This window comes from Vigna radiata, chromosome 11 (assembly GCF_000741045.1).
Source record: "Vigna radiata var. radiata cultivar VC1973A chromosome 11, Vradiata_ver6, whole genome shotgun sequence".
Classification (NCBI taxonomy): domain Eukaryota; kingdom Viridiplantae; phylum Streptophyta; class Magnoliopsida; order Fabales; family Fabaceae; genus Vigna; species Vigna radiata.
The window spans coordinates 6,025,665-6,051,150 of NC_028361.1; the positions used below are offsets into that span (position 1 = coordinate 6,025,665).

Here is a 25,486-nt window from a genome sequence, read left to right on the forward strand (position 1 = left end):
CCAACCATTTCAACCATACAATTCTATGTTAAATTACAAGCGAGAGATTGTCACTGTACATATTTAAAAAAATATATATATTATTTTTACCTGTTTTTTTGTTCTGAGTGGGTGGAGTAACAGTTGTAGTTTGTGAACTGTGATGAATCCACTTTATTATACTTAAACATGTTTATTATTTTCTATATCCATCATATACTTAAATTTATTATTTTATTTTAAATTTTTATTTATATTTATATTATCACTATTTAAATATAACTTTTTTATCGTTAAAAAAATAGTTACATAATTGTTAAAAAAAGGTAATTATCAACAAATAATTCTTATTTCCAAGTGACTCTTCTTCATTCTATTGTAGAGAAAAAGGGAGTATTCAAACACAATTATCATAAAAAAAAATTAAAAAGTATAGTTGAAGTTTCAATATTTTATTCAATGCTTTATAAAAATTATTACTATTAATATTTTAACATTTGAATCCATATCTATATATAAAGAGGGTTTATGTTTTATGTCTATATTTTTTTTCAAATTTAATTTTTAAATATTTTTTAAACTAAAATAATTATTTTATTTTATTAGTAGTTATTATTTTTTATTTTAAAAAATAATTACCTTTTAAAAAATATATAATAATAATAATAATATATATATATATATATATATATATATATATATATATATATATTTATTAAACCATCAATTGAATTTAAAGTATGTTGTTTTAATAGGAAATTTTTTTAACTTAAAACTTGATATATTTTATTAAAATATAGCAAGTAAAAGAAAAGTCTTTCTAAAATTAGATATATATATATATATATATATATATATATATATATATATATATATATATATTACTTATTTATTTATTTATTTATATTAACATTATCACAACCCTCACTTCCCATAATCATCATCATCATGGTGTCGGTGTCATCTTTTTCACTCCAGTTTCATAGTAGCTAAACGTAACTAACTTGTTTTGACCCTTTCAAGTGCAGTTGTTCATCGCAAGCCACCAAACCCCAAACAATGGCTAAGCACAATAGCAGAGCCACACTTCAGTTCCTCTTACGCTGCTTCCCCCACCGCTCAAGGAACCCACCTCTTCTCCCTTCTGCAGGGTTGTCTACTCGCTTTATTTCGGGCTTTGATGAAAAAAACGGGCTTTTACAGCGCAATATCGTTCTCGGGGATCGGCGACTTTTGTCCCTTTTCAACCCTGTAAGAAATTTCGTTCAAACCAAACAATGGGGTGTTGGAATTCAGCGCAAATGCTATGGTTCATTGGCGGGGTTGGTTCAAAGGAACCCCAGATTCTCAAAGTTTAACGATGATGATGTTAGATACTTCGAGGGTATATTGGGTAGTAAAAATGTTGTTCAGGATGAGGACAGGCTTGTCACTTCAAACACTGATTGGATGCATAAATACAAAGGCTCCAGTAAGCTCCTCCTACAGCCTAGGACCACTGACGAGGTTCTTTTATTTATTTTTTTTGTCTCTATTGTATAGAATGAACAATTACCCTTCAGGAACTTGGTGCAGTAGCATTTGGAGTTTGGTTTGTTTACTTCTTTTTTTCGAGTGTTTCGTTTTGCAGGTTGCTCAGATTCTTAAATATTGTAATTCCAGATGCTTGGCTGTTGTTCCCCAAGGTGGAAACACTGGTCTTGTAGGAGGAAGTGTGCCCGTCTTTGATGAAGTATACTCCTCGATTCATTCTCTTGCGTGACAAGGGGTCAACCTTGAATATACTAGAAAACAAAGTCGTTATTATGTGAATACTGACAACTTTCTTATAATCTGATTTTGCAGGTCATTATCAGCCTTAGTTCCATGAATAAGATCATATCTTTCGACAAGGTAGACCATCTACTGCTTGAAAGGCATATTTGTTATGACTTATAAACTACCTCTTTCCTCTCTGTGTGTATCTTCTTGCGTTACTTGTTTTGAGAACGTTATTTTTGTTGAGTACTGTATAGCATATGCGTCATTTAAAAACTAGAATCCATCTATCTTAAACCATATCAACAATTCAGTGCCTCTCCCTTTCCTACAGTCTTTTGTTTTGTAAAAATATAAATGTGTTCGGATATTGGATAGAATTGGCTTGTAACCATTAAAAAAAAAAAAACGTTTCTGCATAAAAGCAAAGCCATGTGAGTCATCATTAACAATGGCCATATGCAGCACATTTCAATGCAGCAGTTTCTCCTCTTAAGAGGAAACAACATATAACTGTGCTAGTTACCTTGCAACAACCATTTGTATAAGAATTTTATTAATTATCTCCCTAGAATTAAAGTCAATGTCAAACATTAAAAAGACAGGTTTGTATACTTAATTCTGAAGTTTCTGCCATTGTCTTCTTTAGGTTAGTGGAATATTGGTATGTGAAGCTGGGTGCATATTGGAAAATATAATCTCATTCCTGGACAATGAAGGGTAATCCTTTTAATTTTATCAAGTTATTGTAATTTGGGTCAATTTCATCTAACTGTAACTTTAGGCTTTTTACTTTAAATTTGGATAATCTTATATACTTGCTATTTCTAGAAGAAAATTAACAATGGTCTTCTTTTCTTCCATATTGTGTATGAGTAATTCTGAGACAGAACTGTTTGGGTTCTGCACTTAAAAAATTATATTGATGTTAGAAAAAGGTTTGCTCTTTGGTTTGTTCTTTTCTTGAAGTTCTATGTAGTGCACCTGCGGTGTTATGACTAATGTCTTGAACATTTTATATCATCAGGTGCCCTTTCCATACGCATATTAGTTCTAAAACTCACAATTTTAATGTAGGCTCTCTGTATTTAAACTGTCTGCACTTTTCATTCAGATTTATTATGCCACTAGACTTAGGTGCAAAAGGGAGTTGCCAGATCGGTGGAAATGTTTCAACTAATGCTGGTGGTTTGCGTCTTGTCCGCTATGGATCCCTTCATGGAAATATACTTGGTAAGAAAATAACTACCGTGTTGACTTTTGTATATCAGCTGAATACTTCTAAAGTTAGTGCATCAGTGCTAGATTTTGTATCGATTTAGTCATTTGTAGAATGGAATACAGTTGAAAGGTGGAACAATTTTCATTTTGAAGTATCAAAGCACCAGAATTTCTCAATATATTGTGAAGTTAGGGGCATCTCAGTCCATTTTTTCTTTCGCTAGTGCTCTATTCATTCTGAAGCAAGCTTTTGATTGCCCTACAGGTGTTGAAGCTGTTCTAGCAAATGGTACCGTGCTTGACATGCTTAAGACATTGCGCAAAGATAATACTGGCTATGATTTGAAACATCTATTTATAGGTATGGGGTGAACAACACGTTGAATCTCAAAACAAGTAAAATGTCTGATTGTAAATTAAATTACGGATGATGTAGGAAGTGAAGGTTCCTTGGGAATTGTTACTAAAGTTTCAATACTTACCCCACCGAAGTTATCTGCAGTAAATGTGGCTTTTCTTGGTTGCAAAGATTATATCAGCTGCCAGGCATGATAAATACTCCTATTCTTGAATATGTTTAGTTTCATTGTTGCTCCATTGATTGCTTTACTGACTTATGTGGATTACCTTAATTGATCGCCATTGATATTATTTGGACAATACTGTATTGACTGATTGGGAAGAATTATATGTTTTCTTTTTCTTCTCTTTTTTCATTGATGAAGGGTCCTTCGTGCCTTTTTGGTTTGAGAAAATGTTTTCATTTTCCATTTCATTTTTATTCATAAATAATTCTGTTTTTGTTTTTGTTTTCTAGGATTTGTGTGGGCAACGGTGAAAATAACTTTTTTTTTTTTCAAAAGCATGAAATAGAAAAGAAAACCTTTTATTAGATTAAACATGCCGTGTCTTCCAAATTAATTTTAATTTTTTTTTTATCATTTCCTTACTACAAACACTTCTTTATAAGCATGTTTAAACTAGGTCTCTAATGACAGATAATAAATTATATAGGAACCTTCTTTTACCAATTAGGTGAAATTCTTGTATAAGCATATGTATCATACTCTTCATGTATAAGCTTTTGTATTGCACCAATACTTTTTTCCCTTTTGTTTTCAGAATGAAACATGCATTCACCTTATCAGATTGCTTTTGTTTCTCTGCTTCAGAAATTGCTACAGGAAGCAAAAAGGAAACTTGGGGAGATTTTATCTGCATTTGAATTTCTGGATATCCACTCTATGAATTTGGTAATATCAAGTGATACTATAATGAAATTAATCTGTGTGATGGTTGCTAGTTATAAATGCCTTAAAGTTGTCCTGATGCATGCTCATATGCTAAAATTTGATATAACTTTATGTTTAGTGTTAACTTTATGCTTGATATTACCAGCTACCCATGTACACGAGTGCAATTGATACTTTAGTAATTCTGTGTCTTGGAAATTGTTGAGGCCACAGTGCATAAGCATGTAGTTGTGTCTTTTTTGTGTATTCTGAATTTGTGAGATACTGAAAAAAAGAGTCGCAACTATGGTGAGGTGAGAATGAGATGTTTGGTACAGGAGTAAAAAACAGAACAATAACTATAACATAAAGTACACAATTTACAAAATTCAAAGTTGCTTGTAGTGATTTTAATACTTAGTAGGTAGATACGGAAGATAGAGACTATAGAAAAAACTGGTAGCGGGTCTTGTTGATGAAATTGCATTTTGATTGGATTTTTAGTTTTTCCTGCTATTTTGATTAGCTTTCACATCTCAAATAGTTAAAGTCCCCATACTCATTATGTAGGAAGTCATGCATGTGTTGTTTCCCTTTTGCCACTTGCATAATGTCACATACAGCAAAATATTTGCAGACAACAGAAGGTAGACGTAAAAGAAACTTCATAAACCAGACTTCGATAAACACAATGAAAATACATATTAGGAAGTTCTGGCCAATACTATGATATAGGCATAAAATGTTTGGAACTTGAGCATTGACTTTAATCTATGGTTTCAAAAAATGGCCTCCAAATATTTCCTTGTGTTGTCATGGAATTCATCATGAACGTTACATGAACTGGTTTGTAGTATCTGATCACTGTAATATTTACAATTTTCTGCAGCCATAACAATTCTAGTAGTTTAGATTGATTTATTTGTTTTAGATCTAGACAAATTACTGCTATAAAATCCCAGGTCTTACAACTGAGAAAATATTCAGAACTTTGTGACTTTATTTTCTTTTCCCCTTGGTTAGTCCATAGTCATCCTGATTTGATTGGTTTTCTGACAGGTGTTAAATCACCTGGAAGGTGCACGAAACCCGATACCTACGTCATTGCATAACTTTTATGTTCTGATTGAGACAACAGGCAGTGATGAATCCTCTGACAAGTAAAAAGTCTATGCATTTTTTTTGTGTGTGCGTGAATATAAATCCTTGCATTTTAACATGAGGCAATTATTCATTTAGCAGAGTAAATTACATTGATTTCTGCTGTTCTGACTTTTGATCATTCATGTATTTCCATTTAAATTGTATTTTAGCAACCTTCAACAATGATTAGTGTAATTTGTTACATTATTGGATTTGTTTAATTGTAGATTTTGTTCCTTCTCTTCTCCGGCTTCTACTTGCATTAAAAGCTACTTCTACTTTCTTAGGAGGTTGTGGAAGAATGAGTTGCCAGAGTCTAAAAATTAAGTGATTAGAGGACAGTTATTTGAAATGTTTAATCCTCTGTAATTTCAGTTACAGCCTCCTGAATTCATCTAAATGAAATTTTGTATGCTATGAAGTATGAACTTTAAAATTTGCCTGAAAACGGTCCTTAACTTATTTTCCATTTTGTTTTCTAGTTATTTTTTTTAAGTTATCAATATGAGCATGCAATTAAATACCTTCACATATGATGTGACTTTATTTGGACACCTGTAGACAAAAGCTTGAAGCATTTCTACTCGGCTCCATGGAGAATGAATTGATATCAGATGGTGTTCTTGCACAAGACATAAATCAAGCATCATCATTCTGGCTTCTACGTGAGGTTGACATTTTTCACTGCATTATTATCTTTTTTTGAAAATATGCTTTAGCTCTTTTCAACATTAAGCATATATCCCTGCCATGTTCTACTTTTATGTTTTCTTGGCTGGTTTTCTAATTTTTGCAGTCAGTATTTTTACCTTTCTTGAATTCACACTTAAATTTTGAAAATGAAAAAGCCTGACCAAGTTAGGTCAGCTATACACATCACATTTGGAATGTTTGTATCAATGCCGTATGAGATTATCTACTCGCTTTTACTATCCATTTGCTTGGCTATTAATGCTCTACAAGCTGTTTCATTTAGACAAGGTTTCGTTACACTACAAATTTTCTACATCATGTCTTACATTTACTCTTGGAATGAATTTCCTGCTAAATTGATCGTGCTAATATTCTTATTTTTCATTTCACGGGCCAAGTTGACCATATTTGTTATGATTTCAGCTGTTGTCATTCGACACTTGTGGGTGCTTTTTCAGTGTACACTCTTGATTACGGAATACATAAATAAACATATTGAGTGGAAGAAACATACTTGTGGGTGCTTTTTCAGTGTACACTCTTGATTACGGAATACATAAATAAACATATTGAGTGGAAGAAACATAGCTTCCACGCTGTAGATACTAGATTCATTTTCTTATTTTTGTAAGGAATTTGAAGAGGATGTCCCTCAACTCCCAAAAGTGTTATTCTTCTGTTTATTTTCAGCAATAATCTGTCATGAGTAATTTAAAATTTTAGTTTTATATGATTTTTAATCGTTTTATGAAAACACTATTGCTGAGTTTGGTTCTATTAGATTTTATCTACTGATTTCAGGGTATACCAGAGGCTTTGATGAGAGCAGGAGCTGTTTACAAGTATGATTTATCAATACCTCTTGAACACATGTACAGTCTTGTGGAAGAAATGCGCACTAGACTAGGTAAGGAACAGACTAACTTTGCCATTTAGTTATATTTTTGTTTTCTAAGTTTGTGGCATAGTTCAGAGGGAAATTAGCAGACAGAATGTAGAAAGTCTATGGTTTTTATGGAAGACGAGTTATCTCTTTCATCACAATAGTGCATGCAGGAATGACATTGTATTCTATTTTTGAATTGTAGGTAACACAGCTAATGTAGTTGGATATGGCCACCTTGGAGATAGTAATTTGCATTTGAATGTTTCTACTCCTCATTATGATGAAAAGGTAGCTCTAGCATAGCACGTAACTGTTTGGATATGAAAGTTTTCTTTCCATGACATTATCAGGGATAAAATTTGCAGATTTTGTCACAAATTGAACCTTTTGTATATGAGTGGACATCTAAGCACCGAGGGAGTATTAGCGCTGAGCATGGTATAGGACTAATGAAAGCCAACAAGATTTACTACAGCAAGTCACGGGAAACTGTATGTATATCATGTTATTAATTTATTATTGACTCTAGTTGCATTTTCTATTTCGTAATGTAAAGTTGTGAAATGAATGAATGCCTGAAATAGCATCAAACTGAACAGGTGCAACTGATGGCTTCGATCAAGAATTTGATGGACCCCAATCACATACTCAATCCATATAAAGTTCTTCCTCACTCTCTCACTTCGTAGTCATAAGCTCATGTGCAAAAGTTGATGTTTTTGCACACTTTCTAAAAGTGAGACAATGTTAAAAGTGTTCTGTTACATTGTCATAATAATTAATTGTGTTATGCAGTGAATTCGTAACACTTGTAATTTACCATTTTCTTATTATTTATTAGATTGATTATCTTTCCGTGAGATCCTTTACTTTATTAAACCTATCTTAAAGTTTCTGCTAGTTCTACTTTCAACGAGTTGCAGTGTTTGACCCAAAGTTTTTGCTAAAGCACAAACTGTGATGTAAGTTTTCCACTAATCACGCGTGGAATATGCTTATCTTCAAACCAGAAATTGCCATGAGAATAAGCATATTTTGGAGGCTGAAATTGCCAGTGCTCAACTTGGGAAAGTCAATGCAAGACGTCAACTAGGGGGAAAAATCATAAAAAAGATTCCCCAACCTCTCAACTTAATTAAGATTAATCAAGCTCCACAATTTTATTTTATTTTGAACAAGAGAATAACTTTTATATAATCAATAATATCTAAGAAGATAACAGAATAAAAGAGAGATATATTAAATCATATTGTAAAAGTATTGATATTTTTAAAAGGTTTTTGTTACAAAAATCAATGAAGAAAGAAGTGATAGACTATCAAATAGGTATAATTTCAACACTTCCATAATAATTAAGAATTGAAATTGTCTTTTTAGAAGAATCATTCAATCTAGTACATGGCTCTTGAACTTTATTTTCTAAGAAGAAGGATAAATTACATAATTGCTGTGAAATAAACTATATTTCTTTTAAAGCATGCAATTTATTCCTTTATAAGTATTCTCTGTTAAGAGCTTATTCCTGTTAGAGACTACAATGTTGCAATGAATACTCATAAACTAAAAATTACAAGAAAAAATATGGAATTTCAAGAATATGTATGATGTAAAAGTCACTATAATACAAAAGTTTCTTAAGAATGTTAGGTATGTGAAAGATCCAATTTATGATATTTATATTAATAAAATTGTATTTTATTGTTTATTATAATTAATTACTTATGAAAAATGATTAAAAGTAGAGATTTATTCTATAATATATATTATAATAAATATTATAATAAAAAGGCATATTTTCTCACAAATTAATCTAAATTGTTCATGGAATATTGATTTTAATTTCTTTGAGAATTTATAAATTTTAATTCATATATTTGTTAGATTGTTTTTATGAAACATTTTAAAATAATTCGAGGGACGCATTTTTATTCATGTGATTATTAATTTTAACTATAATAACTTGAAAAATATAAAGAGTACATTTGGAGGGAAAATTATTAAAGAAATCATACTTTTAATTCCTAACCCCAAAAAATGTCATTGTTTACTTTTCTTTTCTTTTTTAATAAGTCCATGATAAATTTAGTAACTTAGTGTTTAATAAATATGTGTGCATATTCAATAAATTCAAAATTGTCAATTGAATATCTCTTAATAACTTTCTTTTAACTTAGTTAGGTGAATTTTAAGTGGCTAATGGTATTATTTTTTTTTCCTGTCACAATGTTGGCTGAGTTGCCTCCACATGTAATTTTATTATTTTAAAATTTTATAAATTATAATTTTATAATTTATAATTTTATAATTTTATAATTTATAATTTTATAATTTTGTACCAATGCAATTAATTTTATACAAACTTTTATATATTTAAAATTAAAATATTACTCTTTACTTAATTTATCAACAAAAATGATATGCAAAGGAAACTTTTGCAAATATATGTGCTTGAAATTAAAGATAAAATATACCAACAAATAAAGTGAAAGAAAGTAGTAAAAAAAACAATTAAATATCCAAAATAAATTATTAGAAAAAAATATTGAAAAAATAAATAAAGTAAAAGAAGTAATCAAAATATAAAAAATGTAATAGATTGCAATAATGTAACTTCTTCCACTCTTCCTAAACATTTAATATTTAATTTAAATACGTATTTATAAAGTATAATCCTCGTAACAAAAAGTTAATCACAAGTCACATAACTTATAATATTTTATTAAATGTGAAAATTTGTATTTAGGTTACCCATCACTTATAAAAGTTTGTTGTATAATGTTTTATGTCACTGTGTTTAGGTGTAAGAAATTTTGTTTGTCTTAATCAATTAGAATACTTACCAAGTTCCTAATACAATGTTAATAAATGTTATAATTAATTTGTGTCAACCAATTTATTTAAACTACTATTTGTAGTTTTTTAAAAAAAAATTCTTTATGTCAATTTAATTACAGTCCAAACCTCTTGATTATTAACATATTTTGAAATAAAATGACTTTTAATATTGATTTACATCATTGGTCGCTATGATACATTGACAATTTTGATTGATAGAAAAAAGATAGTAAATAAAATGAATAAAAATTAGGAATGTTTGACTACAAATAGTCTTGATTATTCACGTTTTAATTGATAGTTTTTATTATTAAATTATTCATAAATAATATTTTAATTTTATTTTTCATCTAATCCAATATCATTGATTTTTTTATTAATAAATGTTAATAATCAAATATTTTGTTAATAAAAAGAGTAAACTCACAATCTGTCCCACTCTCTTTTTCTAACTTTATCATTAACTTACCTTATAATTTCTCTTCATAGTTTTAAACTTCCATACCTGTATATTACAAGGTAATTTTTTTTTCAAAATATTAAATAAAAACAATACTTTTATACTCAATTGAAATAAAGCACTGAATGAATTAATTTTAATTTATTTGACAAATAAAAAAAGTTATAAAACAGGATCAGACTTTCATTTAAACAGATTATAGTGACATTTTGGAATGTCTATTGGCAAAAGAACTTGGAATATCTTATGTGGAAGGGAAAACAGAAAGAAAAATTTACATCAAAATAGCACCTAGATGCGCGGTAGTAATCTAACCAAACTTTCTTTTTTCTCACCATTATTAATTATGGAGACCTTTGACTTTCCATATTTTCTAATGTACATAAACAAACAATTATTAAAAGAAAAAGAAAAATGTCCCATAACACTTATAATTTATTAAAATAAATTATAGTGTATAATGTTTTTTTAATTAACCAAAAGTGTATAAAGTTTTATGTCTGGGACATATCTTCATTTACATTTTACTATTTAACACACACAAAACATAATATATATATATATATATATANATATATATATATATATATATATATATATATATATATATATATTGGTTCAGTGGTGAATCTCTTCTTCTTTGTTAATTGAGAATTGTTCCTGTAGCCATTCGTGTACGCGCAAGAATCATGACTAGTTCCTCTGGTGCCGCTCGCAAGGTTAGCCCTAACCCCTTTCGTTCTTCGATTGTATTTCTTGGTTGTTCTTTTTCGGTTCTTAGGTTTGAATTGGGATCGTGGCTGTTTTAGAATCTCAGTAAGATTGCCTGCAATAGGCTCCAGAAAGAGCTCGTGGAGTGGCAGGTTAATCCCCCAACTGGTTTCAAGCACAAAGTCACCGATAATCTCCAGAGGTATCGGATTCTTCTAAATTACCCCTCATAATCCACCTAACTTTTTCACTTTTACACATGTTTTCTTATGCTTTGATTTTCTATTTCTCTTCTTCCTTTGCATTCTTTTTTCTTTCTCCTACTTTGCTTTCTTCCTCTCTGGAAGGTGGGTTGTTGAAGTCACTGGAGCTCCCGGGACACTTTACGCCAATGAGACCTACCAGCTTCAGGTCGATTTTCCCGAGAATTACCCTATGGAAGCTCCCCAGGTTCCTCTTTTGCCCCTTCCTTGCACAATTTAATATTTATTCTGCATCGGCGTCTGTTGTTCACGGCTATTATTATTCTATTGTTAACGGTTCTACAGGTCATATTCTTGCATCCGGCTCCGCTGCATCCCCATATCTACAGCAACGGCCATATTTGTTTAGGTATGTTTGTGTTTTTCATAGTTAACTTATTTTGAGTATAATCCTCTGGCACACCCTTTTGTTAAATGGTTGTGTTATTTGTTGCTTTTTATGCTTGTTTGTATTGTTTTTTGTGTTGTCGATTCTTTTGGACACTGACTGTTTTTTAACCTTCTTCGGGTTATAATTTTCCTCCTCGAAGACCCGACTTCGAAGTTATATAATTTCTTGTTGAGAACTATTGGGAAGAGGACTGCGACTGGTTGTTTACTTGTTTAGGGTTCTCCTAGTACATGAGAAAATCAATTTTTTCTGAAAGAATTCTCCTAATTCATTAATTGAAAATATACTATTAGCTAATTGAGACATTTGGGTTTCAATATAGTGAATGTTTTTACATTGTTGATGAAGTCTTACTGTTATAAAGAGGTATGAAAATTGTTAGGAACACTTAGCATAACCCAATTGAAATTTGAAAGCAGCTAACATTTAATAAATTAATAAACCATAGAGAATGCACGGGACAATAGTGAACGGCCATGTTAATTTTGCAGATGTATCAGTATGCCCAAGAATGTCATTGGACCACAATAGTAAATATGGTAGGAGTGTTATTTTATGGCTGTGAATTGTGATGGTCTCCTATATAAACTATTGTATGCTATATATGCCAGGAACAGAGAGAAGTCAGAAGTGTGGGTCCATCCTGCTAAGTGTTTTTCATTTTGGTGTTTCGGTGCCTTTGCATCTTGTTTTGTTTTGGTGTTAGAATGGAGCAATTCTACTTTCCCAGCTGATTTTAAAATCTAATAATTTGTTGTTTCTGATAAAATGTAGACGACTCTGAACTGTGATCCATTCTTAAATTGATGTGATTCTGAAGTACACAAAACATTGATATAATTCTGTGTAACAGACATGAAACAAACGATCCAATAATTTGTTCATTTTTTATGTTCCAATTTTCATGAGTCATAAAAACTTCAGAGAAGCTCAAATTCTCTAACGAAAAGAAATTGAATTAAGTGCACCTTATTTAATTACTCCATTCCTATGTTTTTCATTCTTTTGAAATAGGGGTTTCCCGTAGTCATTAAACCACTTACGCACTCTATTTGCTTTTTCTATTTCTCCATTATCAATCTTCTGCAATAGAAGCCTGGCAGTCACCTGCTTACTCTCTATGTTCCTTGTTTTGCTGCTTTGTTGCATTGTATTTGTTCTTTTGAACTATAGGCTTCAAGTAGTACGGTCACTCTATGAACCTCCTAAGGCTAAGGAGATGAAGGATGTTACCTCAGCTTTGAACTTTTTTCGCCAATACATTTTTGTCAGGATGAACTATCATTGTTAGGAGCACACGTATAGAATTATGACTTGTTACTCGGCTTTTACTGACATAATAGTATTATTGAAATTTACTTTTCTTTGCTGATGTGAGATTATGAACATTTTGATACTTTTGAGTATTATCCATAATGTTTTAGGTATTTAATATTAATATATTACTGCCTTTGGTTTTTATTATAAAGGCACATTTAATAATTTCTATTCAACTTTATATTTTATTTTCCTTGTTTAGACCTATTAAATATCGTAAGTATTTGTATTATGTATTAATTAATAATAATGAGAAGATAATTTTAAAAGTCATTAATAATGTGTATTAATTTGGTACAATGGTTATATTTTTAAAAGATCAACTAGACTATTGTTTTCATTATCTATGTGATTATGTTAGAAGTGTCTTACTTTAAGGAACAGAAGGAGTGTTTAGAATGATTCTATGGCTTATATTTCTAAAATTGAACAAATGATTATTGATAATATTGAACTATATTCCAATGTTCATATTCATCTTTTTCTCCCATTCTATTTGGGCTGAGCTGCTTCTGTTGTTTTATTTTTCTCATTTTCTGGGATGAATTGAGTTGGAGTTTGTACTGCATCATGAGTTAAGGTATCCGACTAAGAGAAACTTTACGTGACTGGTCAGACAAATGCGCGTTTTGTCTTTTTCTTTTGCTGGTTGGCAAATGGTTGTTAGTTATGCCAAGAAATTTATTCAAGGCCTTCCCGCCCCCCCCCCCACCCCCACCCACACACACACCCCAACCCCCATTTGAAGGAGGGTAGCAGTGGAGAGAGTGTATGATTGAAGTTAGGAATGCATTATTTTCTGCTTTATTCATTCATGCCAGGCTAGATATCCAACTATATTATAAATTACAATTGTACAATTTCTAGAGTGAGATTCTTACTCTTCTAACTCTCTCAATTAGATCTTCAGTCTGTACTCTCTTTTGATATTTGGACATTTCACATATATTTTCAACTAGCTCCAAAAGTCCTCTTAATCATCTAAAACTATCATTCTTTTATCTCTATTTTCCTTCTTTTAACCTGTTTTTCTTTTATTGCTATATATAAATTAAATTTCAATAGTTTGAAAGTAAATTGGTAATGATCTTTTATCACAACTAAAATTATTCAATTCAAAGTTTTATTGGTTTATTACGATTTTTAACTTTAATATATATATATATATATATATATATATATATATATATATATATATATATATTGAAATATTTTTTATAATGAACTTTAAAGAATGTAAAAGGGGTTTATCTTTTGCATTCAGGGGTTTGATGTTTCCAAAGTTTTACTTTTATGTAATCAATGGTGTCGTTGTTATTATTATTGTTTCTATATATGATATCTAAATTGAGGTATGATTCATTTCTCACTTCTGGGAATTTGATGTTTGTAGTTATACTTTGACATAATCGAAAATATTTTTCTTATTTAAATATTCGGTTTTTAAATCTGGAGTATCTGAAAACCCACTTATTGAAGTTTGTAATACTTGATAAATTTTCTTTCTTTCTAAATTTAGATTGAAACATGGTTAACTAGTTGCTACTTATTGGTGGTCAGCTGAGATTAATATGCTTGGAATTATGCAGATATATTGTATGATTCCTGGTCCCCTGCCATGACAGTTAGTTCTATCTGCATCAGTATTCTCTCAATGCTTTCTAGCTCGACCACAAAGGTGTGAATTTATTTACTGTGAATCTTGTATTTTCCTACTTATTCCATGTGCTGTGATAGTATTAATGGACACTTAGGACATGCTATATTTTTAACAAGGTTTTATTACATTTTGATTTGATAAATGGTTGGTTATATTACTTAAGATTCTACGGGTGAATTTAGGTAGGTCATTGATCCATATTGAAATGGTTGTCATGCCTTGATAAACTCATGACTTGATTTCTTTGGCAGCAACGCCCTGAAGATAATGATCGCTATGTAAAGAACTGCAGAAATGGCAGATCGCCTAAGGAGACTAGGTGGTGGTTCCATGATGACAAAGTATAAAAAAAAGTTTCTCTATTAAGTCCACAAAAGGTAGAGTAGAGGATTATCCTTTTGAAATCAAAATGAAATGGGAAAATGCATTTTGAGAAACCAGGATCCCTTTAAATTAATTGGATAATAACTCTGCTGTAAATTGTCATTGCCTGGTATTTGTAAAGGAAGGGGAAACTGTCTTAAGCAACTTAAGGAGCAAACAAACTCAAAACATCGTGGTTAATCCCTGAGGTCTTTGGATGTGGATATAGATGGTCTGATTAACCCCCGTATTGCTGACTTGTGTTTAATAATTCTCTTAAGAATTGTCCATTATAACTCATAATTGACTATATGCATTTCCGACTTTCAGTAATGATATAGAAAACAACTCCTCATACATCTTTGGTCGTAAGTACGGGGTGCTGTAATTCTCTTAAACTTGTCGATGCATCAATTTTGTTAGGAACACTAGAAAAATGCGACTTTACTTTTTGTTTTTCCTTTTGTATCACCCAGTTCTTGTTACTCATTTTCTTGGGTAGAAAAGCTTCGAGATGGGAACGATTAAATCTTTCTAGCCCAAAGGGGACGGTAAGACAAAATTGATTTTCAGTTTGAATTGCACTTGAATGATTCTGCATCTTTCAAAAAATAATATTTATTAGAAAAATTTTAGGCCTTTCAGACATTGAATGCTTATTTCAAAGTAGTGCTTTGTATTTCTAGCAGTCAAAAGAAAATGAGAGAACTCCTGAAAAAGGCATAGTTTTATTCATGCGACCCTGATGATAAGGATTTTCTGCAGCTAAAACTAGTGAACAGTTATGTATCTTTATAATAAATCAGCCCAATCATCGTACATTTACAAAATTGAACTATTAAAATATTGCTAATATTATCTACGCTTTTAGTTGAAGTTTCGCAAGAATAAAGATTAGTTTTATAAACAAGTATGCAAATGTGATTATAGTAGGAGGTGCAGTTAAATATAGAACTGTAGATAATACTTATCCAAGTTGGAAACCAATAGTCATACTGCATTTTTGGGTATGCATTTTTAGAATTCATCTTGAACCGTTAATTCTTTTTTGGGAAATTGATTCTGTTTGTTATGAGTTTGAAATGATGTGATTCTGTTTGTTATGCAATTTAACACAAAACATTCCTTGAAAACTAAGCATTAAAATTGATTTTGAATATATAATTATCAAAATGGATTATGAAATTGCGGAGAGCTGCCTTTCATACACATTAGTACAATGAACACAGAACAAAGACCACACCCGTAGAGCACGAATAATCAGATTATAATTGAAACAAATACAGAATGATATATATAATATAATAATATATCAATCACAATAATACATATTTATATTCCTCTATGTTCTCATAAGCTGCACAAGTCATACATCATCTTTTAAAGTGTCCGAAGACAGTTAATCATACCTTTCACATATGATAACACATTTTTAACATATTCTTTTAATGTCTTGAAAATATGTCAATCTTTTTATCCCAATAAATTAAAAATACCCTTTTTTTTCACATTAAGTATTTAACTATTACTTTTTAAAATTTAGTTCATTAAACATTGTCGTTTTAAGAAAATGATTTTGTTCTTGAGTATTTGTATAGCCAATTTGTTTGATTTGATAGCAGAATAGAAAGTGTAAAACAGAAGAGGTTCAGATTAAAGCGAGTACCATTATATCTCTCGAGGGACAGAATTGAGAGTTGAAAAATTTGACTTCAAATGTTGAGGCACATCTGGCATATGTGAAAGCACGTGATGAACTTTGAAAAAATTAGGAAAATAAAAATTTAACCTCAATATATAAAAAGGAAGTCGGTAAAAGTATTATTGTCACTTGTGGAGGTATTTTGTAATGTTTGGTTGCATTTGGGATAAAGTAATGAATTTGTATTTTCTATCTTGTGGGGTCTCATTTTTTAGGACTGTAAACTTTATATTTGCTATGAAATATATTTTAGGATGGAACTTTTTAGTTTGGATTGTTGTGTTGATTTCTAAATTTCACATTAAATAAAAATAAATAAAAATAATAATAAAATGAAAATGACCTGTAAATTTATTGCTTTTAAGTCATTGAATCTTCTCCCATCCACAAGAGATTGCAGTTATAAATTTATTTGATAGCAAATACTACAATAGGTTTAATAATTTGTTAAGATAATTTTATTAGTTTTGTAAATAAATATGATATTATATTAAGGAAAAATTTTAATTTTTCCTTAATCTTACAAAACCGATGTAAAATAGTATTTATATTTAGCTTATAGTAGATGGGATCTTTTTCTCCAACCAATTATAAAGTTAGTCTTATAGTTTAAAATTTTTCTTTTTTTGGTGTCACATCCACCTATACGTGATCTAATATAGTCAAGCATGGGTATAATAGGTTTGTACCTTATCAATAAAATAATGGTATAAGTCTCACTTAAATTATTGATCAATAAATAAATCATATTTAGGCTTTTAGAGAAATACATACTAATTACATCAAACACATTCATAACAGTAGTCATCTAATATAAGTCATCAAACATCTTCTCATGAAACACTTTATAATATATGGCATTTTTTGTAGCTATCATAAGATCCCTATTATTCACAATCACCTTTCTAATATTTACCACGCAATAACTCCCAAACATAAAACATTGACAAAGAAAATCATGTAATTGCATCTTCTTCATTCTCCATAGAATATGCACTAATTTAAACTCCATTTTTGTATTATCCATTGTGTAGGTTAATTTGATGTTACGACAACTTTTTCTTTAATAGCAAGATTGAAAACAAATTTATCATACTTTTTAGACGATAAAGGAACGTAATGATAGTAGAAATGTAATTTTTTTTAGTTGAGTTCATTAAATACTCAAGGTTAAAATGATTAATTATTCAATTGTTAATAAATCACATTTGGAGCTAATAGTTTTAGAGTATTTGCAGTTTTAAGTAGGAATTTTTTTGATATACCTAAAATTAGCCATTATTCTATCTTTCATTCTTCATTTTTATTGATATGACCTAGGTAGATGGCTTTAATGTGTCACTACAAGCGCATGTTAGTAATATATGACATTTAAAGAGAAAGGCCAATTTCAGCTACGAACTAAAAAACACGTTTTAAGATAATAATAATAATAACAACGACTTATTAATCCCCTTGTAGAAATGTTTAAAATTAAGTAAATTTTTGGGAAAAATATTTATCCTAATACTTTCATTATAAAATAATAACAAGACAAAAAATAGCAAATATGATCCCTACAAAGCAAAATAATCCATAATGTAAAAGGAAAAAAAATTATGAAGTAAAGTAACATATCATCATTTAACGAAAAATGTTAAATGATATTTATAAAGAAAATGTTCTTTAACAAATTTTTTTGACAATTTTTTTACAATTGTGATAATTTGTGATTAGTCCGTTTTAAACATATAAACTAATAAAATAATGACACATAATCTTAGTAAAAAAATTATTAAAAAAAATTGTTAAAATCGTGGGCCTAATTAACATGAAGCAACTAGGTGGAACAACAAACTTTATTTTTTTAACAATCTCTCAATGTATTTATTTTATTAAAAAAAATTATTTCTTAATGTATAGTATAAAACACTGCAAAATAGAGTGATATTCTCATAGTTAGCATCATCTCTAGCCATGAGTATTATCATGGTTAAGATTAAGTAGACCAATCCTACATTTTTTAAGAAATTCAAATATTTAAACCACTCAAAAAGATTTAAAAATAAAATAAAATTCGATTAAATTTTATAAGACAACATATATAATTGATTTCATATTTCATTGATTTTTCTTTTGATATTTTTTTTTATTTCATATAAAAAATAAATAATAATATGTTAATGTAAATTTTTTAATAACATTTTAATATAATATATATGTATTTTTTTCATTAGATTTAGAATATGTTAATATAATAACAAATATACAATGAATCAATAAAAAAAATACATGTTTATATTAAGAGATGAGAATTTGTGAAGTGAAGGGAAGTCAAATCCAGCAGACCTAGGCATAGCTACTGTGTCTGTGGGTCTCTCTGTGCATCAATCCACAAACAAAGCCACAACCAATCCATGGAATCCTGGTTGCTTGGTATTCATCGTGAAAACGGGTAAGAAAAGCTTCAACTATTTCAAACTATTTTCTTACATTCAAAATTCAACCTTTATTTTTAATGGAATTCTGTACTGCTCTTCAGAAAAATAATGCTTTATCTACCAGTAAAACAGTCAACAATGTCTCGAATTTATTGTTTTCAATCCTCTTTCACAGTTGTTATTTGTAAATACTGATATATAATTTGTTTTAGAGATATATAATACTATTTACATTTTTATAGATAGATTGAGACGATGGAATGATTGATTGATGAATTTGGAGCCTTCCCGAAATCATCATGCAGTCAAAACCTTGCAACACCTTAACCTTACACCAGTTATTGCACAGCAGAGACAGCAGAGGTTCATAGCATAATTAAGCTTGATTGTTACTGATATGATAATTTTTATATATTTACCTGTTTGTTGGTATCTCATCACGCACATGTCTCTGTAAGTAATTTTCTTACACCTCTCTCACGTAAAACTTATAGCATAAAAAGTATAATGTATGAGATTAGAGAGGTTGAAAACGAAAGAAAGAGTGGTGAAGTTAGAATGAGAAGGAGACATGTGAGTGAAGTGAAAAACAGGAATTAGACAGGGAAGGGTGTAGGAAGTGGGTTAGAGAAAGATGGGACGGGTCATATGCAACCAAACAACGTTAATATCTTCGAACTTTCTCCATCACATTTCCATGCCTCGATATTGACGAGAGATAAATAATTTGTAACTGGTATAGTACAGTACCGAGCTAAGCTCGCTACCTATGCCTATATACAATAATGACACCACATGCTCATACCAGTCCACTACTCACAACACCATGTACGTGCTGTAACACCTTTCAACATCAAACTCTTTCTTCTCTTTTCTCTTGCTTCTGCACTCCATTCCATTAACCTTACTAATATATCTCTTAATTATTTCTCTCTTAAACCTTAATTTGTCTCATTTCCTTCAATTTCTTCCAACTTATTACTATATATATATATATATATATACACACACGCACACACATAAATATATAAATATGTCTTTGTCTGTTTAGACAGATATACCTTTCTAATCTTAGTTGTATCCTTTTTAAATTAATCTGATATCTGATTAGCACTCTTTGCCAAAGTTATTCCTTTTCCATGATTTCTTGGATGAATACAAATGGAGTTGATGTTTCGTGATATCATATGTGGAGTAATTATAAGACTTCCACTGCACTCATCATGACAGAAATAAAAGCAATCAATCATGGTAAGGTAGTAGGTTTCTTGAAGGGAAAAATGACTAAGAAAACTCAAATGCGGAAATTTATGGTACTACTTAGTATTGAGAAAAAAAAACGGGACCAATTCAAGCAGTGATTACAACCTTAACCGCGTCATTAATCTTAAGTTCCATATGAAATGTGTAGTAGTTATTTAAGACTGCAGTGATATATAGTTGATTTGTACTTTCCCACTAGCTAAAGTTCAGTTTAACAGAAAATGAAGTGATGATTTAAGGAAGTGAAGAATGAATGTGGCATTGTTGTCCAATAAATTGAAGTATGAAGAGGGTCGCTGGGTATTAATTAAAGGGGTACCAGCTGTCGAATAGTGCGTGGGTATGCTTTCCACACAGTTTCACCAATTTGGAATTTATTCGGAGTTACACTCCAAGCCTACTTTTTCTTTGGCAGCTTAGCCTTCCCATTTGGGAAAGGCTCTTCACTGCTCTCCACCTTTTTCTTTTTTGTTTGTATGAGTTTCTATTCACTGAACTCCTTCTTGGCCTTATTACTGCCTTTGCTCTTCCCTCTATTAATATCTGTGGTTGGAAAGGGAAGCAAAAGAAGATCCAGAGCAGTGTAGAAGCTAAGCTAAGCTAAGCTAAGCCAAGCCAAGGTAAGGTAGGTTAGTTGTGAGAGAGATCCATCCATCGATCTCCAGATGGGTCGCGGCAAAATTGAGATAAAGTTGATTGAGAACCCCACCAACAGGCAAGTCACCTACTCCAAGCGAAGGAATGGTATCTTCAAGAAAGCTCATGAACTCAGTGTTCTCTGTGATGCCAAGGTTTCACTCATCATGTTCTCAAAAAACAACAAGATGCATGAATATATTAGTCCTGGCCTTACGTCCGTACCCTACTCTCCACTCTCTTATCTCTTTCTTTCTATCCATCCATCCAATATCTTCTTTCTCATCTTTTCCTTTTCTTTTCTCTTATTCCACTTTTTCTTTCTTCTCAATCAGCACAAAAAAGATCGTTGATCAGTATCAAAAGACTTTGGGGGATATCGATCTGTGGCGTTCCCACTATGAGGTTAACCACCCAACCACTCCTATTTCTCTCTTGTTTTTTGTGATTATGGTGCTGCTTACGATTTGCTTCCTGATTTTCTTATTATGTGTGTTATTGCAATCAGAAAATGCTTGAGAACTTGAAGAAGCTCAAAGATATTAACAACAAACTCAGGAGACAGATCAGGTAACATGTTAAAAAGAGTGATGTCTTTATTACTACGCGTCTTTACTGTTTTGGAATGGTTGAATAAAGCTCATTGCTGAGTTGTGTGACTTGAAAAAGGCACAGGATTGGTGAGGGTTTGGATTTGGACGAGCTGAGCTTCCAGCAACTGCGAACTCTTGAAGAGGATATGGTTGCTTCCATAGGGAAAATACGCGAGCGAAAGGTATAAAAATTCACACTTGCTTCTGTTAAGTTATTCATGGGCTAAAATAAATAAGAGAATATAATAAGGGTACTCCAACTCTTGCATCAACGTAAACAGTAGCTCAAATTTTGAATTGAATTAACATGCCAGTGTAAAACTGAAAAACAAAAGTTTGAAGACAGTCAAATCCTAAATCATGAACTAAGATGATCTCACCTTAATAAGGTTCAATAATCTGATTGAGTCAAACTTTCTACTTATAAACTAGAGCATTTGTATGAAATCAAAACACACTATGTGAATATCAACCATATTGTCATCAGGAATTGCTTCGGTTCAGACTTTTCCCTTTCACTAGATTAAGATAACTTCTTAAACCTCTAAAATTGAAAGCTGAAGAAACACAAGCCAGACATGAGTAAGTACAGGACCATACCTGTGAAGAGAATATGCAAAGAAAAGCAGGGTGCCAAGTTATTCATCCTTGCAAAATGAAAAAAAAAATATCTAGCTGGTCAGGATAATGTTTCTTTTGTAAACAATGGAATGGAATTTTTTTTTTTAAGAGTTTCCAATTCTTCATCCTTTTCATTGAACAATAAACTAGCTTTAAATTGGGTCTTTATGATATCAGAAAATGAATTAAATTTGAAAACTATTCGTCTGAGTTTATCTGCCAATATCTGTGTTTCTTTTCTGTTGTTTCTTCTCAAGAAAGAAAAAAAAAAAAAAAGAGTTATAAAACCAACTTTCATGTGAGGTTGCTAATTTAACTGCCAGACATGACTACTTATCCTTAGGCTTTCAACTGATACGTTTCTTGTGCATTTTATTTCACAGTTCCACGTGATCAAAACTAGGACTGATACCTGTAGGAAAAAGGTCAGCATTATATTGTAATGATTAATTAATGAAAGTAAGATAGTTATTAATCAACCTTTTTCTTAGTTATGGTCCAATCTTGATAATATGAAGATCATTGAATAATATACAGGTTAAAAGCTTGGAGCAGATGAATGGAAATCTTCTGCTTGAACTTGTAAGAACTTCGAATATGTCGGTAAATTAAGTTGAGTTGAACAGACATAAAAGTTAGATACATATACATATGTTGTTGTTTTGATTTGGTTTCATTGATGTGTGATTGACAATGGAATAATAAGAAGGAAAAGTGTGTGATCCATCCACAATTTCTTTTGCACGATGAAGGAGACGAGGAATCAGCAGTTGCACTGGCCAATGGTGCCTCCACCCTCTATGCATTCTGTCAGCACCATACTCATCTGAATCTTCCCTCACATCATCAACATCACCACCATGGAGAAGAACCCTTTAAAACTGACGATCTACGCCTTGCTTAATTGACTGCAACTTCAATTTGCATGCCTCAATCAGTAGTAACCCATGTAAATTATATTAATGTTAACTAGCTGCTACCACCACTTGTTATTTATGCATGCATGCTTTCTACTATCTTCCTATTGGACCTGTAAACCCAGAAACCTCTCTATCTCTATCCAGGTATAGAGAATTAACTACCCTATATATGGTGTTTGCCTAGAGTGTGGTCTGCAAAAACAGCAAGAATGTACTTTATTTGTTATTACTATAAGTTTACATTGGGTGTGTATGCTACTTTCCTTCGTTTTAACTATATATAATCAATATTTATTAAGAATTAAAGACTTATTATATAGACGTTAAAATTAGTTCCAAATAAACCTTATAATTAAAAGATAAAAGGGTTAAGCGAAAAATCATTTAAATTCAAAATCAGCCTATACCCTTTTAATCTTTCTCATGTTTGCATACTGCACACACATTTGTATGCAATTTGTCTCGTTTACTCCTCCAAAGTGTGAATAAAAATGTAAGCTTTGGATGAATTGAACCTTACGAATTTAGAAAATGGCGAATTTTTATAAAAGTTTTGACTTTTAGTTGTTTTTTAAAATATTCTGCTTTTATACGTTGTTGGGAGGCATGGGTATTATTTTATTATTCCAGTAAATTTTACACACAGTTTACATTTATTATTTTATTTTTCAAATTTTTTATAAATACAAAAGATAATTTTAAAAAATGGGTTGACACAGTGGGCATTGTTGTAGCAGAGAGTGGAACACTGAACATTTAAGAGGAGACATAAGATAGGAGGGTAGGTAATTAGGTATGTTGAGAACGTGAGAATGTTTGGCGAGGGAGAGAGAATCTGTACCAGATTAATGAGAATAACGCCGTTAAGATCAAAATATTCATATTCTATATATAAATTTATTTTTCTCATTTTGTCTTATACTTTATTCATAAATCCTGGGAATACTACACAATAATGGAGTTCAAAAACTACTTAATACAGGCCGGGCCTTCGACAGCTAAGCCCTATCCCCAAACGGGGCCCAACTGATCAATTTATGAAATGGGCTCCAAAAATTGAATCCTAACTTATTCATTTAATAGGTGTCAGTTAAATATAGACAGAAAAAAAAAGGAAAAAATTGTTACGTCGTTCAACTCGTGTCAAGGGATTCAACTAAGTTGATTGACGAATGTTTTGTAAAAGTTTCATTATTTAATGAATAAAATAAAAAGTTGTTTAACCGAGACAATATACTTAACGGAATGGATAAAGATATTTGAAAATATTTTATTGAGAATATTTTATTACATGATTTAAAATTATTCCAAAATTAATAATAATAATAATCATACAATCAATCACATATAATATGTAAATAGTATTAAAATGTTCTCAATATAACATAATAATTATTTCGCTTACAACAAGTCATGGATTTGATTTGACCATTTTATTTATTTTTTAAATAAGAAATATTAAAATAAGCTTTATAATCACTAATGGGTAGTTCAGTTATTGACATTCCAACACCTGCATAATTTGTTATCAATGTGTTGCAATATATGATGCTAATATTATTGTGAAAAAATAATAATTTATTTTACCTTTTTAAGTGAGTAATCCAAGGTTTTTTTTTCTTTTTGTGTTTTTCTATTTATGAACATGTTTTTTCTTTTGGTTTATGATATTTTGACTCGTTTTCATTTGACAACTAGCTATAATAATATAATAATACGAATATTTGAATTAATAAGATAAATAGTGATATATTGACAACTAATATTTATCTGTATAACCACTTCTTTAGTTACTTGTTAAAATATTAATACTGGTTGATTAAAATGTTACTACTATTATATTATTATTATTAAAAAAAAAAAAAGGTTGCCAATTGGCTGCATATAAAAAAATGGGTCGCCAAACCGTCATTCTCCTCAGAAGACAGTTTTTAAATGTTATATGCTTATAATATTACATTAAGGTTATTAAGTAGTTATATTCAGTGTCAAAATATTATTAGTGCTTTCTTTGTTTTTAAGTTAATACCATCAATTTTACGTTGCACAAGCATGTGGTATTCCCATTCCATGTTCCATCCCATCCCTAATTATAATAAAGCAATCATCATAAGTTTTTTTTTTTTAATTAAAAAATATAATGTTTTTTTATTATAGTAAAATATTTATAAGATTTTACGTTTTTATTTCATAATAAATATACATCAAAATTATTTATAAATCAAGTAAAAACAAAAAAGTGAAGTCTTTCTTAAATTTAAAGATAAATGGAGAAAAAGATAATACTTTTAAAAAATATGATAATTTGAAGCTCCATTATTTGTTATAAGTGTGAGATTTAAGTATAAGATAGGAGTTAAAAATAAGTTGGATTTATATATTGGTTGATGTTGAAGAAAAGGACGTACCAAATGCATGG

General features: G+C 30.3%; 3 protein-coding genes across 6 annotated transcripts; all 3 read left to right on the top strand.

Annotated features, from left to right (window-relative positions):
* Nucleotides 1–904: 904 nt before the first annotated feature.
* LOC106777951 (D-2-hydroxyglutarate dehydrogenase, mitochondrial) lies at nucleotides 905–7,772 on the top strand. Its single transcript, XM_014665793.2, has 14 exons — nucleotides 905–1,485; nucleotides 1,610–1,711; nucleotides 1,825–1,872; nucleotides 2,387–2,457; nucleotides 2,852–2,970; nucleotides 3,224–3,319; nucleotides 3,395–3,504; nucleotides 4,131–4,211; nucleotides 5,250–5,350; nucleotides 5,895–6,003; nucleotides 6,828–6,933; nucleotides 7,115–7,200; nucleotides 7,278–7,403; nucleotides 7,512–7,772. Exons 1-14 carry the CDS (start codon nucleotides 1,039–1,041, stop codon nucleotides 7,599–7,601), a joined length of 1,692 nt encoding a protein of 563 aa, XP_014521279.1. The 5' UTR covers nucleotides 905–1,038; the 3' UTR covers nucleotides 7,602–7,772.
* Nucleotides 7,773–10,822: 3,050 nt separating this feature from the next.
* On the top strand, nucleotides 10,823–15,241 carry LOC106776419 (probable ubiquitin-conjugating enzyme E2 16). 2 transcript variants are annotated; one of them, XM_014663873.2, is made up of 6 exons: nucleotides 10,823–10,926; nucleotides 11,017–11,120; nucleotides 11,266–11,368; nucleotides 11,467–11,530; nucleotides 14,479–14,567; nucleotides 14,801–15,241. In XM_014663873.2, exons 1-6 carry the CDS (start codon nucleotides 10,897–10,899, stop codon nucleotides 14,894–14,896), a joined length of 486 nt encoding a protein of 161 aa, XP_014519359.1. In that variant the 5' UTR covers nucleotides 10,823–10,896; the 3' UTR covers nucleotides 14,897–15,241. The 2 variants fall into 2 exon arrangements, with proteins under 2 accessions (XP_014519359.1, XP_022631336.1); XM_022775615.1 differs by lacking the exons at nucleotides 14,479–14,567; nucleotides 14,801–15,241 and adding an exon at nucleotides 12,064–12,925.
* Nucleotides 15,242–20,649: 5,408 nt separating this feature from the next.
* Nucleotides 20,650–23,325, top strand: LOC106776935 (floral homeotic protein DEFICIENS). Of its 3 annotated transcripts, none has more exons than XM_014664414.2 (7): nucleotides 20,650–21,150; nucleotides 21,269–21,338; nucleotides 21,442–21,503; nucleotides 21,603–21,708; nucleotides 22,531–22,572; nucleotides 22,685–22,729; nucleotides 22,857–23,325. In XM_014664414.2, the coding sequence occupies exons 1-7, from the start codon at nucleotides 20,963–20,965 to the stop codon at nucleotides 23,049–23,051; spliced, it is 708 nt and encodes a 235-aa protein (XP_014519900.1). In that variant the 5' UTR covers nucleotides 20,650–20,962; the 3' UTR covers nucleotides 23,052–23,325. The 3 variants fall into 3 exon arrangements, with proteins under 3 accessions (XP_014519900.1, XP_014519902.1, XP_014519899.1); XM_014664416.2 differs by having other exon boundaries at nucleotides 22,900–23,325; XM_014664413.2 differs by having other exon boundaries at nucleotides 20,652–21,150; nucleotides 22,854–23,325.
* The last annotated feature ends 2,161 nt before the right edge of the window (nucleotides 23,326–25,486 follow it).

Excerpts from the sequence above, each read along its gene's own strand:
- LOC106776935 (XM_014664413.2), top strand. The coding sequence starts at position 20,963 with ATGGGTCGCGGCAAAATTGAGATAAAGTTGATTGAGAACCCCACCAAC. Across the intron at positions 21,151-21,268 it reads TATATTAGTCCTGGCCTTAC|CACAAAAAAGATCGTTGATC; the intron begins GTCCGTACCCTA and ends CTTCTCAATCAG. Across the intron at positions 21,709-22,530 it reads GGAAAATACGCGAGCGAAAG|TTCCACGTGATCAAAACTAG; the intron begins GTATAAAAATTC and ends TTTATTTCACAG.
- LOC106776419 (XM_014663873.2), top strand. The coding sequence starts at position 10,897 with ATGACTAGTTCCTCTGGTGCCGCTCGCAAG. Across the intron at positions 11,121-11,265 it reads GTCACCGATAATCTCCAGAG|GTGGGTTGTTGAAGTCACTG; the intron begins GTATCGGATTCT and ends CCTCTCTGGAAG. Across the intron at positions 14,568-14,800 it reads TTTCTAGCTCGACCACAAAG|CAACGCCCTGAAGATAATGA; the intron begins GTGTGAATTTAT and ends TTTCTTTGGCAG.
- LOC106777951 (XM_014665793.2), top strand. The coding sequence starts at position 1,039 with ATGGCTAAGCACAATAGCAGAGCCACACTTCAGTTCCTCTTACGCTGC. Across the intron at positions 3,320-3,394 it reads TTTGAAACATCTATTTATAG|GAAGTGAAGGTTCCTTGGGA; the intron begins GTATGGGGTGAA and ends CGGATGATGTAG. Across the intron at positions 6,004-6,827 it reads CATTCTGGCTTCTACGTGAG|GGTATACCAGAGGCTTTGAT; the intron begins GTTGACATTTTT and ends TACTGATTTCAG.